Below are 18,414 nucleotides of genomic sequence, written 5' to 3'. Positions count from 1 at the left end.
AACAAAAAAAACAAAAAAGAAAGAAAACCAACCACCTAGTGTAAAGATGAGACACTTCAAAGTCATAAAACACATCAACAGAGATACCTATGTAAATGCAAAAATTACTAGAGCCAGGTCTATTTGAGAAATGTAGGTAATAAAATCACCAATAATTCAAGGCTAGCCTGGGTTATATAATGAGACTCTATATCAAAAGAAAATTTTCTCCCAAAAATTCATTGTTTTACCTAAAAACTAGAGGAAAAGGACTCTAATACACTCCCATGTAAAAACAAAAATCTCACACACATTGGTATGAAAAATCCTGAGTGAAAATAAAAAGCTGGGCAATTGTATATGTGAGCTACAATCAAAATATACATTGGTCTGCAGAGATGCTCAGTGGTTAAGAACATTGGCTGCTCTTCCAGAGGACCTGGGTTCAATTCCCAGAAATCACATGGCAGCTCGCAACTATCTTTAACTCCAAAATTTGAAACTCTCACACAGACATAAGTCCAGGCAAAACACCAATACACATAAAATAAAAATTAAAATACATTTAAAAAATAAAAAAATAGCCACATATAACACAGGTTCTTTTATACTACTTACCACTGCAACTTAAGATAAATCCCCAGGCAGGGTTTGAGTGAGAAATGTCTCCCATATACTTAAGTTTTTAAATACTCGTTTTCCAGTTAGTGGCACTGTCTAGGAAGATTTATTGGTGCAGCCTTGCTGGAGCAAGTATGCCACTGGGGATAAGCTTTGAGACAGAGTCTTGCTGTCTCTGCTTTGTCCTTTGTGTCTGAGGATGTGAGTCTCACTTCCTGCTCCTGACATCATGCCTGGTGCTGACAAGACTCCCTGCCATGATGGATGGACTCTTATCCTGCTAGAACTGATTGCCCAAATACACTCTCCCTTCAAGTTGCTTCTGGTCAGAGCATTTTATTAGAGCAACAGAAAAGTAAATAATACTAAACCAGTCATTTTGGAGGGCTGGGATTCTAAGACCTCTAATGCACACTTAAAATGACTTAACATGTATTGCTTTCCTAGGAAAATGACTGAATTACCATAGTGTGTCACACTAGTTTCCATGCTGCTTTGTGAGATTTTTTTTTTTCCTAAAAAGAAAAAAAAACAAAAAAACAAAACCAAAAACAAAACAAAACCAACAACAAAAAACAGTACCTCTTGATCCAAGTTGTATTCTTCATTTGAGTTCAGTGCAACCTTCACAGCAATATAATCTCCATTTTTCACAGCATCCCTCAACAAATCTATAATGAAAAGAAAGTTACATTAGATTTTATAAATCTAGACTGGTGGAAAAGGCAAACAATCTGCAGATCACTTACTATTTGGAATCCTGTTTGTTGTGATAAAGGGCTCATCTTCCCCATCCAGATGCTTCTGAAAATCTTCTAATTTCATCCACTCCAGCTGCAGGTCCATACCCAAACTCAAAACTGGTTGCCTGCCATCTGGGACATACAAAGGCATCATTAATATACACTCTTATGGAGTACTATAAAAACAAACAAACAAACCCCACAAAATCATAACATTATTAAACTTGTCACATTTTTAACAAACTTTTATGTATACTGCATTTAAATCTTACTTGAGGGGTGAGGGTGAGTCAGTTTCTTTGTGTAGCCCTGGCTGTCCTGGTCTTGATGTAGACCAGGCTGGCCTCAAACTCTAGAGATCTGCCTGCCTCTGCTTCTCAGCTTCTGGGCGTAAAGGTATATGCACCACTGCCTAGCTTCAATTTTCTTTTTTAAATCAGATTACAAACTAGTAGAGTCACATTCCTTGATTTGGCTAACCCACCCCAATCCCTTCTCCCTCACCCCCATCTCAGCTTATACCTTAGCTCACAGTACTCCCTACCCTGCTCTTTCATAGCACACACACTGGACAACACCCTCTTGTATTTTCTATTTGAATTGTAGAGCCACAGGCTCCCAAACAGCTCCTTTGAGCCTTCCCCTGGTTCCTCAGGTATCTGCTCCAACCTGCCTTCAGTTTTCCACTCTTTCTTTCACTTCACCTATAGTCTACTAACCTCCCTCAATGCAGCCCCCAACAAAGGGCTTGTTTCTATTCTGGCTTCTGCATGTGCCCTGTGATAAACTCCCACAAGATCTGAAGCTAGAACTTATTTTCATAAGAGTGTGTGCCTGTGTGACCTTTCTAGTTTATTTACATGAAAATTTCATTTTCCTCTACAGCTGAGTAGTATTCTGTTGTGTCCATGTACCACATTTTCATTTCCTTCATCAGCTAATGGGCATCCAGGTTGATTCCATTTCCTAGCTGTTATGAGCTGAGAGGCGATGAACAAAGAAGTGCAAATATCTCTGTAGTAAGATAGAAAGTTCTTTGGGTATAATACGCCCACTTTGGTTTGTTTTTGTCTTTTTCAAAGAACTCTCCAGATCGATAAGTATACTTTTAACACAGGTCAGTATGTAACTGAATCTTTTCTTTCAGTGCTAAAATTTTAAATTGCTTGGGCAAATGATAAATATCCACACATTAAAGGTAAACTATAATTATAAAATATAAATTTGGGTGGGAGCAGTGTTTTATATTAGGATGACTTTGACCTTCGGCCTAAGATAGAAGATAGGCCTGCTTCTATCTCCTAAGTGCTGGAATTTCACATATGTGCCTCCATATTCAGTTGTATAGCACAGGGAACTGGAATTCAGGACTCAGAGCATGCTAAGCAAGCACTCTACCAACTTGAGCTATGTTCCAAGACTCTAGTAAGTCTTTCTGTCTTATTCTTTTTAAATACACATTGCTTATAACCATTTACATGAAGTCATTTTGTGTAAACTAGGCTGTATGCAAATACAAGCCATTGTTTATGATGCTTCCCTTTCTGTTAGAAGCCAAATGCTCCAACAGGGCAACAAAGCCCCATCTCACGTCTACTGGCATTCTACTCCTACAGCTAATGGCCCTCAGGTCCCTGAACACCAGTATGCAGAGTTTCTTTCTTATACTGAAACACATACTTGAGCTGCATGCTCAGTTAGGGTAGTCTAAATAGTCTGCATATTACTTTAATAAAATAAAATGAAACCAGAGCAGGGACTGGTGGCCCATACCTAGAATTCCAACACTTCAGAGGCTGATGCAATAGATTTATCTATGGCAAGATTAACCTGGGCTCAGTGTGAGACAGCCTCAATAAACAAACAACAACAAACAGCTAGCCAGGAGGATGGGCACAGACTTGAAGTTAACCTAGTGTACACAATGTGTTCCAAGCAAATCAGAGTAACATAGCAAGTCCCTGTATTTAAGAAAACAAACAAGGAAAAAGCAAAATAAAACAAACAGTAAAAAAACCCACCAGAAATACTTGATGGTAAGAATAGAATATTTTTTTTAAAAAATCAATTTCTTTTTCTTTCTTTCTTTATTCTTTTTGGTTTTTCCAGACAGGGTTTCTCTGTGCAGCCCTGGCTGTCTAGAACTCAGTCTGTAGACCAGGTTGGCTTTGAATTTAGAAATTTGCCTGTCTCTGCCTCCCAAGTGCTGGGATTAAAGGCATGCGCCACCACTGCCCGGCTAAAAATCAATTTTTAAACTACATACATGTTAGGAAGATAACCTACCAGAAAAAAGGAAATCTGGAAAACTGTGCAAATAAGTAATTTTTTTCTGAAGTCCTCTAGATTAAAACTGACTCTTTGCTAATCCCAAGAGTATGTTATCACAGAAATTGCACAGCTTTGGTGCTACACACCCTGGTTCTGTATCCCAGCTATGTAGCTCTGAGCAGGCCATATGATTATGAATATACAGCAGTGGTTATAATCCAAGCAGCTAATATTTATGAAGCTAACCTTTATAATGTATTCATATAATTAATTTACTTGACACACACTAACCTGTAAAAGAATAAGCCCTAGGTAGGACACACTTAAAGTAGCTCTGAGAATTATCAAACAAAGTCAGAGAGAGCCCTAATCTTTGTACATAACCAGGTCTCAGTTCACAATGGAATCCCTTATTCTCGACCCTGGCCACAGAGGAAGGAATGTCGGTCACTGCACGGAGAGAAACCAGACAGGATAGAAGAAGGTCCATCTTAGCAGAGCTTAACACTACTACAGTTATGAGAGCTTGGCTTCCACTGTGGCTCAGTTCATCCCAACACTGTTCATTTCTACCACATACTCAATGAGACCTCTAGCCCTAATGACAGATTTCACTTTATTTTTAATAAAAAAGAAAAAACTAAAGTATATACTAAAGAACAATGGATGCACACTGATTCCAAATGTTACTATGTGCTTTTGACCATCCCTGGCTGCTCTCTATGGTGTTAACTACATCATGAGTCTGGATAAATGACACCCTATGTAAAATTAGTTGGTGACAATCTACCCTTAAAACTGAAGTTTTGCCTGTTTCTGAGTTTCCACCCTATTAAATAACAGCTGTGATGACTTTAGTAGACTCAAACATTACTCTTGTAACTGTTTTCATACTTTTGGGAGTGGAGAGGGGTGAGTGGTGGACACATGGCAAAGCACAATGTAGAAGTCAGCAGATAGCCTGTGTTCTTTATAATGTAGGCTCTGGGCACCAACTCAGGTCATCAGGCTTGGTGACAAGCAATTTTACTTGCTAAGTCATTGTGTTGGCATCTCTTTTACTTTTGTATTAAAAAACTGGTGGGAACTATAGAGGTGGCTTATCAGTTAAAAGCACTGGCTATTCTTCAGAGAATCATGGGTTCACAAGGCAGCTTATACCTGCCAGAAACTCTAGTCACACACATGATGCAGACATACAACAAGACAAAACACCCATATACATAAAATACTTTAAAAACAAATCTTTTGAGGTAGTAAGATGGCTCAGTGGGTGAGGTACTTTGCTTGGCAAGCCTGACCCCAATCTCATGGTGGAAAGAGAAGCACCACAAGATGTCCCCTGGCTTGCATACATGTGCAGTGGAACATGACTGGGTGTGCTCATACATTTATAATCTTTTATGCCAAGGTCAGAAACTTCAGTCTCATGACTACTAGCACCTAAATCTCCCTATTCTATTAAGGATCTATTTTCCATGTACAGAGTTTTGTGTGTGGATGATCTACTATCCTGAAATAGTAACCAAGAGCTTGTTTGTTGTAACTGCTTAAGTCTGTGACATCTGCCACTTTTCTCCATCTCACAGCTATGCATGGGTCTGACAGACGACTGTTGTACTAATTATAATAATAATATAATGCAATACGATAATCTTCCTAATGCCAAGTATATACAGGTTTCTTTAATTAAAAAAAAAAGACACATGTATGTGTGTTTTGCTTGCATATATGTCTATATCGAATGAAGGCATTACCCGTGGAGGCCAGGTCTAAGAACCCACAGAACTGGAGTTATTGATGGCTATGAGAAGCCAAGTGGATACTGGACCTTGGCTCCTCTGCAGGGGCAGCCATCTTTCCAACCCAACTGCTACAGTTTATATAGTAGACTTTGATTACTACTGATAAATTGGATTTAGCGTCTGAAATATTCATATAAATCTTAAGAGTTAGGGCTGGAGAGATGGCTTAGTGGGTAAGAGCACTGACTGCTCTTCCGAAGGTCCTGAGTTCAATTCCCAGCAACCACATGGTGGTTCACAACCATCCATAAAGAGATCTGGCGCCCTGTCTGAAGACAGCTACAATGTACTTACATATAATAAATAAATAAATCTTTAAGAAAAATCTTAGAGTTAGTATTTGTAAATTCTATGGAAATTTATTTTGTTTTTATAATGTTGAAGAAGGAAACTAGGGTTCTGCACTATACCACTGAGCTAGATCTCTAGCCAATGCTAGGTGGTTTTATTCTAATTGGATGCAGTTTGAAGTAAATGACAAATGTGTAAAACATTTTTTCTATTAATAGAAATAGCAATCAAAGATTTTAATACGTTTTTTTCAGTGCTGAGTATCAAACCCAGGTCTTCACAGAAGCTAGGCATCAAATGTTTTACAATTTTATCCATACATATCCTATGTCTTAAAATTTTTTTAGCAATCTTTTTACATATTGTATACATATAAGTATTACATGCTGCTTGGAAGTTACTGGACTGGTGATACAATTGCTCTGGTAGGCTTAGGAATCTCTGAAGGAAGTCTGGGTTATACAAGACCCCATCTCAATACAAAAACAATCCTTTCACAAAAGTCTATTATGCAAAACTGGATCTGGAGATGAGGAGGGTTTTTTTTTTAGAAAAATCTAGTGTGTTATATATTCTGAATTACTTTTTACAATCACTATGGGGCTGGAGAGATGGCTCAATGATTAAGAGTACTTGCTGCTCTTAAAAAGGGTATAGGATCAGGTTCAGTTTTCAGCACCAGTGCCCTCTTCTGACCTTCTTGAGCATCAGTCATCCAACGTGTGCACGTGCACACACACAAACACACAAGGGGAGGGGTGTGAAGTATAACATGCTTACAAATAAATCAACTTGGGAGTCAGAGACAGGAGGATTTCTGTAAGCTCATCCAGTCTCATCAACACAGTATTTCCAGACCAACAAGGGCTATGTAGTTGAGACCCTATCTCAACAAAATAAAAAAATATGTACTTATAGAAAAATATTTTAAACTATTTCTTGAGATTCACAGATTAGATAATTTCATATAAGATCAAGCTATTTCATTTGTACTTATCTACAGGTACACCTTTAAACTCCTTCTTCCCGTATATACCTTTTGTATTTTGTATTTTACACAAGATCCTTCCCTTCTTGAAATGTTCCCAGGGTAACATTTACAATATAGTCTCATTTATAGCTATTTTCTGTAAAGTTTAAAATAAATAGCAGTCCAAAAAAAAAAAGTCCAACCTGGGCAGTGGTGGCGCACTCCTTTAATCCCAGCACTTGGGAGGCAGAGGCAGGCAGATTTCTGAGTTCGAGGCCAGCCTGGTCTACAGAGTGAGTTCCAGGACAGCCAGGGCTACACAGAGAAACCCTGTCTGGAAAAACCAAAACCAAACCCAAAACAAAACAAAAACAAACCTAGCAGGGAGTGATGGTACACATCTACTGTTCCAACACTTAGGATGTAGAGCTAGGAGGATCCTGAACTCCCTATGTGGCTAAGGATGACCTTGAAGTCTCTGTCTTCTTGCCACTATCTACTGAGGGCTGGTATCACTCACCATGCACAGTTTTTATATGATCATTTTGGAATGAAAGCTCAAGATAAAAGATTGAACTGAGCTGGGTGGTGGTGGGATCTGTCTTTAATCCCAGCACTCATGATGCAGAGATCTCTATGAGATCAAAGCTGGCCTAGTCTATAGAATGAGTTCCAGGACAGTCAAGGCTACAGAGAAAGCCTTGTCTTGAAAAAGCAAGCAAGCAAGCAAACAAACAAACAAGTTAAGCTGGAAAACAGAAATCTTTATAAGTGTATTAAAATTTAGAGCATTTAGATGTCAAAGAATGACTTGAGTCTTCAATATGAAGTTACTCAGCAGATCCAAATAAAATTATTATATTCTGAGAGAAAAGTAGATAATGTGGGGCGCATTCTGAAATCACTCTATGTGAACAATGCCAAGCAAACTTACCAGACGTCTCATCTGTTTGGCATACACTGTCTGAAACTTCCTGATCCCCTTCTGCAGCAATGTATGCCCAAGTGTCAGTCTCATCTCGAGTATTTCTTTTTTCTTTAAGTGAACACTTGTCCTTGGTTTTGTTATCATTCATAATTTTAGAATCCAGTGATATTTCTTCTCTTTTTGAATTATTCTCAAGAACATCATTTTTTTCTTCTGTTGTTTTTTTAAATAAATCAAATGCATTTCTGATTTCCTTAAATGCTAAAAAATAAATCAATGGTTAGTTAACCATTTATGTTAACTAAGTTGCAAATTTATGTTGCAATCAAAAGAAAATCTTATTCATATTGAGTAAGTATGGTTTTTGTAGTTTTAATAATACTTACCTTAGCTATGAATCAATTTAAGACTTACTATCAAAGTCACAAATTCATTTTAACTAGTCCTTTTGGCTGTTCAGTATCCAGAGAGCTGTGACAAAGTAGTATTCATATCTACTTGAGTAACTTCTTCCTTCCTTCCTCCCTCCCTTCCTTCCTTCCTTCCCTGTCCTTTTGGGGATGGGGCAATTGATTCCCCTGTGTATGCTGGACACTCTACCAGACCAGATCCCTCATCGTGTATGCCAATCTCAAGTACGTGTTTTTATTTCAATGGAACTACTATTTATTTCATGCATGAGGAGCACTGGTTTCCAATTTCCCTGCTAGTAAGCACCTATGTAACCAGCACTTAACAAAAGTTCTTCCAAATTCTCTAAAACTTATTACATATTTTTCCTACTTCCTCACTCTAGCTTTTTGGTGCTCAAGATAGAACCTAGGTAGGCCCTTGTATGGTAAGCACACATGTTATTATTAATCTATATACCTAGTTTTTCTTGCATTCCATTCGTAGTTAAAAGCTGGGGGAATTTTGTAGCTTTATCAGGGACATGGGCAGTGCTCTTACACCATGCTCTTTTCCCCATTCAGCATCAGAAACAACTTCTGCACAAGCTCTAGTGTGTCTTTCTAAGGTAAGGTGTGACAAGGATCACTGAGAGTGAGTCCCTCTTTTAGTAGTCCTTTGTCACAACCACAGTAGTTCAGTAACAGCAGTGTTCACCCTGAACATCTTGCCCAGATATTAATTTGACAGTATTTTAGATCTCTAACAAATCTCTGAAATGTAATAAGTGCTTTCTGTACTGTTCAAATAGATGCAGTTCTTATAGCACTTTATGTATGAGCCACTGAGATAGGCATTACTACTGCCATGTCCAAGTCTAGACCTAAAACAAAATCTACTTTTACAACTTTAGATGCAGCTAAGCATTCACTTAGCATAAAAAAGACCCTGAGTTCCACCTCTAACATGGTGAGGAAAAAAGTATTAAAAAAATGTGCATGGCTGGCCAGGTATGATAGTGCACCTCATTAATCTCAGATGCAAAGGCAGGCAGGTGGGGCTCTGGAAGTTTAAGGCCAGCCTTGAAAAAACAAAACAACAAAATACCTAAAGTCAGGAAAGCTGAAGAAATGGCATAACGTGTAAGAAGCCTTGTGCAATCATGAGACCTGAGTTCAGATACCCCAAATATAAAAAGCTAGAAATGTTAAGTATCTGAAACTCTAGAACTATGTGGGGTGTGGACAAGTGGATTGCTTGGGCTTGCTAACTGTCAGCATACCTTCAGATGCAGTGGCTAAGTGAAGAGTAACTGAGCAGGGAATCCCATGTCCTCCTCCGGCCTTCTGAGTGCACTGGGCAAATGCACATACACATCTGCATATACCACACATATGCACTGAAACACGAGAGAACTCTGAAATGCCCCAAAATTAAACTTAAGCCAGTATGAAGGTATTAAGAAGAAAATTTTACTCTTAATGCAAGACTCAAAAACACTGGAACACTAAAAACATCATAGTATTACAAAGGAGTGCATATAATGTACATATAAAACAAAATTTGGATTTAAACTTGGGCCTATTCTTAAGAAATCTCATTATATGTACATATAAATTTCATTGAACCAGGAAGAGGAATCAGAAACATTTTTGGTCCCAAATATTTCAGAAAAGAGACATCCAACCTTTACAACATATCAGATATACATATGCACATATATATACCCTGGTGTACACATAATACACATAAAATCCATTAATAATTTTTTTAACAATGGCAATGAACATGGAACTATTTTAATTTTTGTACTTACATTTTAATACCTTTGGCTCTTTTCTGGCTTTTTCTTCTTTGTCCAAATCATACCTTTTCTGGTATTTTCCTTTGGGTTCATTTTTTTTCTCTTTCTCCTAAAGAATAATGAATGCAAAACAAAAAATAAAAGATAAAGAGTTGATACTGTAATATTTGCAAACCAAATATTCTACACACGCCTGAGCACACAGCTGATTATTTAATGTTTCTCCCACTGCTCCCTCCCGCCACCAAGACTATTCTGCAGACACGCTAAGCCATATGAAATGAAACCCAAAACCCAATACTTTGTTTCTCCATTTTCTTTTAAGAATCTATTACTTAAAATGTTTGAATATACATTTACATGATAGTGTAAACCTTTAATCTTAGCACTAGGATGGCAGGGACAGATCTACATAAATTCAAGGCCAGCTCAGTCATGGAGTGAGACCTTATTTCAAATAAAACAACAACAACAACAAAAAAAACCTTGCAATTCATTATATACAGGTATGAAAATGTCACCGTGAAAGCCCTTCTTTTGTATAATAAAAACTAAATTGCTACAAAATTAAACTCTATAAAAACAATCTTGGGGCTGCAGTGATGTGATGGCACAGATGTTAAGAGTACTTGGTGCTCTCATAAAGAACCTGGGTTCAGTTCCCAGCACTCAATGACTATATGATGCCTTTTTCTGGACTCTCTGGGCACCAGGCACACGTGATACGTGTACCTATATGCAAATAAAACATTCATACCAATAAATCTAGAAATCTTTTATTGTTTTTGTGCATTTGTTTGTTTTTTAAGACAGGTTTCTCTAGTGAAGCCCTGGCTGTCCTGGAACTCACTCTGTAGACCAGGCTAGCTTTGAACTCAGAGATCCACCTGCCTCTGCCTCCTGAGCACTGGATTAAAGGTGGGTACTACCACCAGGTACTACTACTGCCAAGCCATACAAATAAATCGTATCACCGCCCTCCCCCAAATAAAGTGAAAGCCAAACGTAACTTCAACTCCCACCCAGGAAGGAGGAGCCAGAGGACCAGCTCAAGGCTAGCCTGGGCTATAGTGTAAGACATTTTGTTAGAGAGGGGCAGGGAGGAAGTATGATAGACACAAGATCAAGCTCGTCAACATTTTAACATGAAACAGGAAAGGAGCCACTAAGTTCCACTCCTAAATGAGGAGAGCTATGGAGCTGACTATTGGGTAGTTTCTAGGTTTTCTTTAAGGGTGTGTGTGGCTACTAGTAAATCTACCATGTACCTGAAGATGGCCCCACATTCAGTATATGGACAATACAAACTAGACATGATAAAGCTAAAACCAAACCAAACCAAACCAAACCCCACAAGCTGGGTGAAAGGAGAGGTAAAAGTGGATCTGGAGGAAGTCAGGGAAAGAGTAGAGGGGAATAAGATCAAAGTGCACTGTATCAAACTTCAGTATTTTTAAAATAGAGAACATACATACCCCAAATGAAATTAGTAAGATGATGAAGCTGATAGGCCTGACTATAAAATGCTGCACAAATCTACAAAAATTCTGACTTTGGTAGCAAATTAACTCTCAGGGGTTTGTCTTGTTTGGTAAAACAAACAAACAAAAAACAAGGCACAAATGTAATTGAGGAAAATACGTAATAAAAAATATTAAAAAAAAAAAAAACAAGGCACAAACTGAAAGGTAAACTTGGGGTTCCGGTGCTTAATAGTTGAGCACACACAGGCAACTTCAGTGCCACCATATTTAATAACTACCTGAGTTACACTTTATTCTAGTTTGACTGTTTCCTTTGTCATTCCTTGTGAAAGTTCCTAACCATACAACAGCAAGTAATAATCTGTACCAACCATATCTGTACTCTTCAAGTTCTCCACCAACTTTACCTCTTCTGCCAAGTCAGGGGACTTTAGGCTCTTCTCTTCCCCACTCAGTCTGGAACTTTTCAGGGTTTGGGCAAACACAGGTGATGGTAGCTTATTTAACTCTAGGTTACTTATGCCCTTGTCTTGGTTTCTTTGCTTTTTGGGTATTGCTCTCCTTTCTAAAAAGGCATTCGTGCTTTCAAGCTTCTTGATCTCTTTTGGTTCCTCAAACTTTCTTGGCTTCGTCTTCTTCCTTCTAACTCGGGTACCAGCATCCTCTTCAATACTTATAAGGTCATCCAGATGTTTCTCAAAAATACCCTCTTGCACTGTCTCCTGTGCTGTCTTATCTCTTACACTTCTCACATTCTGATTCTCTTCTCTGTTGTCAGAAATAAAGTCTTCACTGTCATCCTCTAGAATGAGGGAATCATTAGGCGATTCAGACTCCAGCGGAGATTCTATATATCTCTCTTTTTTTGTTTTTCGGTTCTCTTTGACATCTTCTCTTATTTTAATCTTTAAATCTCTTACTTCAGCCCTTTTATTAGCTTTCTTTAATTCCTTGGTTTCCTTTATTTCATCCTTTTTGGGCTTTTTGGAGTCCTTTAATTCTTCCTTGACTTCCCAAATTCTTTTCTTCGTCTTTACATCGAAACCGATTATTTCAGAGGTGCTCTCCAGCTCTGTCTTGAACTTGTCTTTTAGTTTTCCCATTTTTGTCCTTTTTTTCCTCAGATCTTCTGGACTTGTCTCTTCTTTGCACTTTATTTTTTTCTTTTTCTTCCTTGGTGAAATATCTTCTTTTGTGTCACTTTGCTGGTCGCTATCACTGTCTGCCTCAAATATGTCATTGTTTAAAGATAGTCTCTATAAAAAACAGAAAAGGTTAAAACACTAACATAAGTTCAAGAGTTTTAAGAGGCAGTACTAATAAAATCTAATGTAAAAATTTGTAGCAAAATTGACTTTTTAAAAATTGCCTAAATTTAACATGTGTATTACTTATATTTCTGACCTAGCAAATAAAACTCAGAGGTGAGGAATGTCAATTTAAGAAGGAGACATAAAGAAGAAAAATGTCAGTGTTTCCAGTGGTATCAAACAGAATCATCAAACTGAGTTAAGAAGTTAACAGTCTAATGTATCAACAGTCTAATGCATAATGTATCTGTAACTGAATTTTTTAATTATTTATTTTTATGGGTAAGCGTGAATGCAGGGGTCAGAGGATCAACTGACTTTTGTTCCTTTCACCAAGTGATAATGTCTGAGAATTAAACCCAGGTCATCAGGTATAACAAACAGCAAACTCGGCCTTTCTAGAATGTTCTTAAACTTGTTCTATATAAGTTATACGGAACAAGCACACTAACAACATAGAAATCTTACCTATCTGGCTGATTTGTATTAGGGTCCCATTATGCAGCCCTGGCAGACCTTCTTTCTCAGTAATCCTTCTGCCTAACTGTTCTGATTACTGGGATTATGAACATACCCCAACTTATTAGCCAACATTCCTATCTGCTGAAATGTGAATGCTGAGTGTCCTCCAAAGGTCCATGTGTTAAAGGATTGGTCCCTAGGGTAGCACTAACAAATAGGAGGAGAAATCTTTTTTTTTCTATCTAAGACAAGGTTTCTTTGTTACCTACCCTTAGCCATCCTAGAACTAGCTCTGTAAACCCAGCTGGCCTCAAACTCAGAGAGATCTGCCTGTTTCTGCCTCCCACCTCAGCTTGGTGGATCTTAGGGAGGTGAAGCTTAATAAGAAATTCTTAGTTCATTTGTGAAAACCTCCAAGAGGACTGGGGACCCTGGTTTCTTTGGTGCTTCCTGGCTTGTGAAAACGAGGAGCTTTTAGCACCCTGGTGCTTCCCGTCAGAGGCATCCAGAGGTAGACTGACACCTTAGAACTGTAAGACAAAATTAAAACTTATCTTTAAATTATGCTAGGTATTTCATTACAGTATAAGCTGACTAACAACATACAAACTATACTTGTCTCTCAAATAGGACCATAGGTTGGAAAACAAGAGTTGAACAAAATCACCAGAAGCAGTCTGTGAGCAAAATGGAATTCCTAAAAGAAATGCTGGACAGTGTATTTTTCATAAATTGTTTACTACACATACTCTATATACATAAGATTATAAATATTAAACCAAAAAAAAAAAAAGAATGAGATAAAACTTGATACCTGAATATCTTTCCTGACTGCTTTAGCTTTGTTCTCAGCAAGTTTCTTCCTGAATTCAAGAAGAACTTCCTTACAGTCCTCCAGATGAACCTCAGGCTCCCAGGTATCATCTTCAGATGTATATCCTTTCCATCGAACTTTATAAAGATTCTTACCCTATAGCATAGATTAAAAACAGACACATTACTGATTAAAATTTCAAACCCATTCAGCTGTGGGGAGCAAGAGAACTTGAAAACTGCATCAAAATGAAAATTAACATCAAACTGGAGTATGCCTGGTCACTGAGTTAGTTCCAAGACAACCAGCACTACACAGGAAAAAATTGTCAGGCACCTGGGGCCCAAAACTTTAATCTCAGCACTTGAAGGGAAAGCAGGGTAGAAGTAGGTGACTCTCTAAGGATAACCAGGGCTACAAAGAGAAACCTTGTCTAAAAAACAAACAAACAAACTGCTCCACAAAAAAACAAGACTGATGTGTTTTTCTGATTATAAAGCAATGTGTACTCTTAAAATAGCAACGAAAAACTGGCAAGGCACTGGATGATATTTAGTAAATGGAGATTATTCTATCATATAAGCAACACTGTTTAGATTTTTTTCTTTACTTTTTTTTTTTTTTTTTTTTTTTAGTTTTTTTTGAGACAGGGTTTTTGTCTGTGCAGCAACATGCCTGAGTGCTGGGATTAAAAGTGAGCAACACCTAGCTAGCTTGTTTAGATTTTTTTTAAAAAAGTAAAGCAGAGGTACACTTGTACTTCTCTGACAATGTTATTCTCAAGCAGAGGTGGAATTTAAAGGGGGCTGGAGAGCAGCACAATGCTTAACAGGGAAAGGGGCTTCAGGCATAAACCTGATAACTGAGAGGTAAGAGCCCCAGATAACACACTGAAAGACAGGACTGACAAAATGGCAGCTGGGGACAGGAGACATACATAGCTTAACAGTTAAGAGCCCTTTTGAATGCCAGCACCATGAGGCAGCTCACTACCAGGTGCAGCATCAGAGGAGATCCACCTCTTCTGGTCTCTAAAGCCACAAACACATACAAATAAATCTTTAAAAATAAAATCAAGTGTGCTGCTGGGTATGGTGTTACACAGCTACAGTCCTTTGAGAAAAAGCAGAGAAGACAGCTGTGGAATCTGAGGCAAGCCTATGCTTTATAGGCAATCCTGAGCTACACTGTGAGAACTGTCTCAAAACAACCACCACCACCACCACCACCACCAACCCTAAATACATGTACTTACTGCTCTTGAAGAGGACCTGGACCTGGGTTTGATTCCCAGTACTTACATGGAGGCTCACAATACCTGCACTTCCAGTCCTAGGGGACCTGACCTAAGTCTAAGGCACACATGTGGTGCACATACATGTACATAAAATAAAAATCTAAAGGAAAAAAATACACATGCATATATAAAGTAGGCACACGGTTCAAACAATGCTTCATGAATGGTTCATGAAATGCTTTACAAAATGCCATATGTTATCTGAATATCTACTTTCAATAGCTTAGTTAATCTTTACAATAGCCTATGGAGTAGATACTATTACTTATTCTAGTTTAATCTGAAAACTGTAGATAGAATAATTAGTCAAAAAGCTCAGCTGAGGGGCTGGTGAGATGGCTCAGTGGGTAAGAGCACCCGACTGCTCTTCCGAAGGTCCGAAGTTCAAATCCCAGCAACCACATGGTGGCTCACAACCACCCGAGATCCTGATGCCCTCTTCCGGTGTATCTGAAGACAGCTACAGTGTACTTACATTAAATAAATAAATTAATTAAAAAAAAAAAAAAAAAAAAAAAAAAGCTCAGCTGAAACTCACAGGAGAGACCTATTCACAGGAGAGTGTGCTGGTATTAAAGGAGTATGCCACTCCACCAAGCTTGACTTTTTTAAAAATTTATTTATTATTTTTCTTTAAGATATGGAGGTCATGAATTTGAAAGACAGCAAGGAGGGGTATACAGGAGGGCTTGGAGGGAGAAAAGCTGCTTACTGCTCTTAGAGAAGACCCTAAGATTCTCAGAATCCACTGCTAGCCATTCACAAGTGCAGGCTTGTGTGGATATAGGTGTGCCACTGCTGCTGGTAGACCTTAGAGGATAAACTCAGTCTTGAACTTGTCTTTCACCTTGAGACAGGGTCTGTGGTTGTTTAACACAGCACAGTAAGATAATATAGCAGGTAATTCTCCTGTCTCACCCCCCAACAGGAACACCAGGTTCACAGACTGGCAGCCAACTTTACATGGACTCTGGGGATTTGAATTCTGGCCCTACCTCTCTAGCTCCATAATAATGACAGTGAATTTCAATTATTTAACTCTCCCTTGAAAATTTTCCAGTGTCAGTAACTGCAGGAAGGTCTCAGGCTCTAAGTCAGCCTGGACTTCTGAGACCCTACCTCAAAAAGCAGGGAGTGACCAAGTGGGGTATGCAGATGCAGAGGGAGCCTGGAGCCATTGTCTCTGTGGCTAAGAGTAATTTAGGATCCATTCCCAGTACCCATGTGGCAGCTCACAACTATTTGCAATTTCAGTTCCAGGAGAACAAATGCTCTCTTCTCGGCTCACAAATGTGGCACAGACAGACATAAGGCTGAACAACCATATACATAAAAATAACAATATAGGCTAGAATTTCGTCTTTAAAAAGAAAAAAAAAATCTCTACCATCAGGCCAGGCAGTGGTGGTCTTTAATCCCAGCATCCAGGAGGCAGATGCAGGCACATTTTTGAGTTTTAAGGCCAGCCTGGTCTAAACAGAGAAATCTTGTCTCAAAAACAAAACAAAACAAAACAGGAGTTCTCAGAGAAAAGCACCACTTTAAAGAAATGTCTACCATCAAGCCAACATGGCACAGGGTAAACAGCAGTCCATTAAAAAAAAAAGTTTGTCAATGGATTAAAAATTAAGATGAAAGTTGGCATATGGCAGATAACAAATGACAGAAAATACAACAGAAACAAAACCATCGTATAGGCACGATTCCTATCTACAGCCCTTATCTTCTCCTTTCTCCAAATTCCCATTTCGTTTACTCATTCAATAATCCCACAGCCGTGAGATAGATCTCTGTGGTAAAGCTCTTGCCTTGCATTCATGAAACCCTGGGTCCAGTACACGGTATCAGATAACGGCAACAACAAAATCAGCCTTTGCTGTTACTGGACTAAGTGTCCGTGATTCAAGCATTATTATAAACCACATCCCCTGATTAAAGGAGCCCACAATCTAGAGCAGAAAAGACAAATACAGAGATAAAAGACAATGACTTAAATAGAGGTAAGAGAGTAAGGACAGAACTGAGAAAGCACCTTTTTCTGCAGAGCTCGGGTAAGGGAAGAGAGGGGAGAAAAGGTATCACAAACAGATGGATCCCAAGCCTTGGAAATACAGACTAAGAATTTCTCCCGGGGACGACATTCGCAGCAAGGAGGATGTTAAGTGTTCAAGCACGATGTGCGAAGATTGTCCTTTCAAGCTTACTCTAAATCTCTTGAGTTACACTCATAAAACGCGCAGAAAAGGGACACTTTGGGTTGGGAAACCTTTACTGTCCCGGGCACTCGGTGTGAATGGGATTTCCTGAATTTAAGCCAAGGAGCATTTTCTACTTTTAGAAAACATTGGGACAACGGTGTAGAGAATCCTCCAGTCTTTCCTAACGGAAAGCCATGGCCCTAACCGTATACCCGAATGCTGAAGGCCACAGAAGTCTCCCACCAGCTGCCTTGCATCCTACGATTCTCAACATTCCATGTCACCGCTTCGTCTCTTCTGCCAAAACAACACTTAGAACTTCCCTAAGCATCCATCCTCCACCGACTGCGGCCAGGGTCCTCTCCAGGATGTCAGTCTGCGCCTACGGACCGCCACCGTCCTCCCAAGCTGTTCCAGGCTGTTCGGCGTCCCACTCGGATTCTCCCAACCCGCCGTCCCCGCCCCGGAGACTCCCTGTCCGGCCGCTCAGCCCCCACATACTCCCTCGCACTTCATGTCCAGGATCCTCTCCACCTCGAAAACGTCCTCCCCATCCTCCTCGCTGTCCCCAACGGCCACCGTTCCTTTGGTGGCTGCGTCCTTCTCTTCGTCCCCTGCTCCAACTCCTTCGGACTCGGGAGAACGGCCAATGCTGTCGGGAACTGACATAACTAGAGCGGCCGCACTCATGCCCTCCTCAGCCGCCGCCGCCATCACAGACGCAGTGCAAAACCAACGCGAAAAACCGCCGGCGACCCACAGCGGGACAGCACCGCGCGCCTGCCGCTCCGCCCTAATCCGCTCCAGCGGCGTGACTCGACCGTGAGGCAAGCCAGCCAATTGTGGGCGCCGAGCTCTGGATTGACACACAGAACGGCCAATCACGCAAAGGCGCGCTCCCCGGCTCCCTGGGGAGTTCACGGGAAGTGGATGGGCGGGTCGACGGACTCTGAGGAAGAACGCTGCCTCAGGGAAGAGCGGAAGGGCTCCCCTGGGGAGACTGCGAGGGGCGGTCCTAGCACCTCACCTCCCAAACTCCGGTGACGC

The 18,414-nt window shown here is 39.7% G+C and overlaps 1 protein-coding gene across 4 annotated transcripts in view; it reads right to left on the bottom strand.

The window, feature by feature from the left end:
• Positions 1 to 18,198, bottom strand: part of Mphosph8 (M-phase phosphoprotein 8) — a 29,196-nt gene extending 10,998 nt beyond the window's left edge. For 2 of the 4 annotated variants that reach the window (NR_153396.1, NM_023773.2), the window contains exons 1-7: positions 17,869 to 18,185; positions 13,873 to 14,028; positions 11,694 to 12,542; positions 9,815 to 9,911; positions 7,615 to 7,869; positions 1,350 to 1,475; positions 1,183 to 1,271 (exon numbers count right to left, since the gene is read on the bottom strand). Coding sequence is in view for 2 of the 4 variants with exons in the window: in NM_023773.2 (NP_076262.2) it covers positions 1,183 to 1,271; positions 1,350 to 1,475; positions 7,615 to 7,869; positions 9,815 to 9,911; positions 11,694 to 12,542; positions 13,873 to 14,028; positions 17,869 to 18,081 (1,785 nt within the window). In the remaining 2 variants the exon portion in view is untranslated. Of the gene's footprint in view, positions 1 to 1,182; positions 1,272 to 1,349; positions 1,476 to 7,614; positions 7,870 to 9,814; positions 9,912 to 11,657; positions 12,543 to 13,872; positions 14,029 to 17,868 lie in introns of all 4 variants that reach the window. The other 2 variants (XR_383217.4, NM_001360072.1) reach the window with 2 other exon arrangements.
• Positions 18,199 to 18,414: the final 216 nt, after the last annotated feature.

The sequence above is a fragment of the Mus musculus genome, chromosome 14 (assembly GCF_000001635.26).
Source record: "Mus musculus strain C57BL/6J chromosome 14, GRCm38.p6 C57BL/6J".
Taxonomy (NCBI): domain Eukaryota; kingdom Metazoa; phylum Chordata; class Mammalia; order Rodentia; family Muridae; genus Mus; species Mus musculus.
This window is presented reverse-complemented; position numbering and strand designations above follow the sequence as displayed.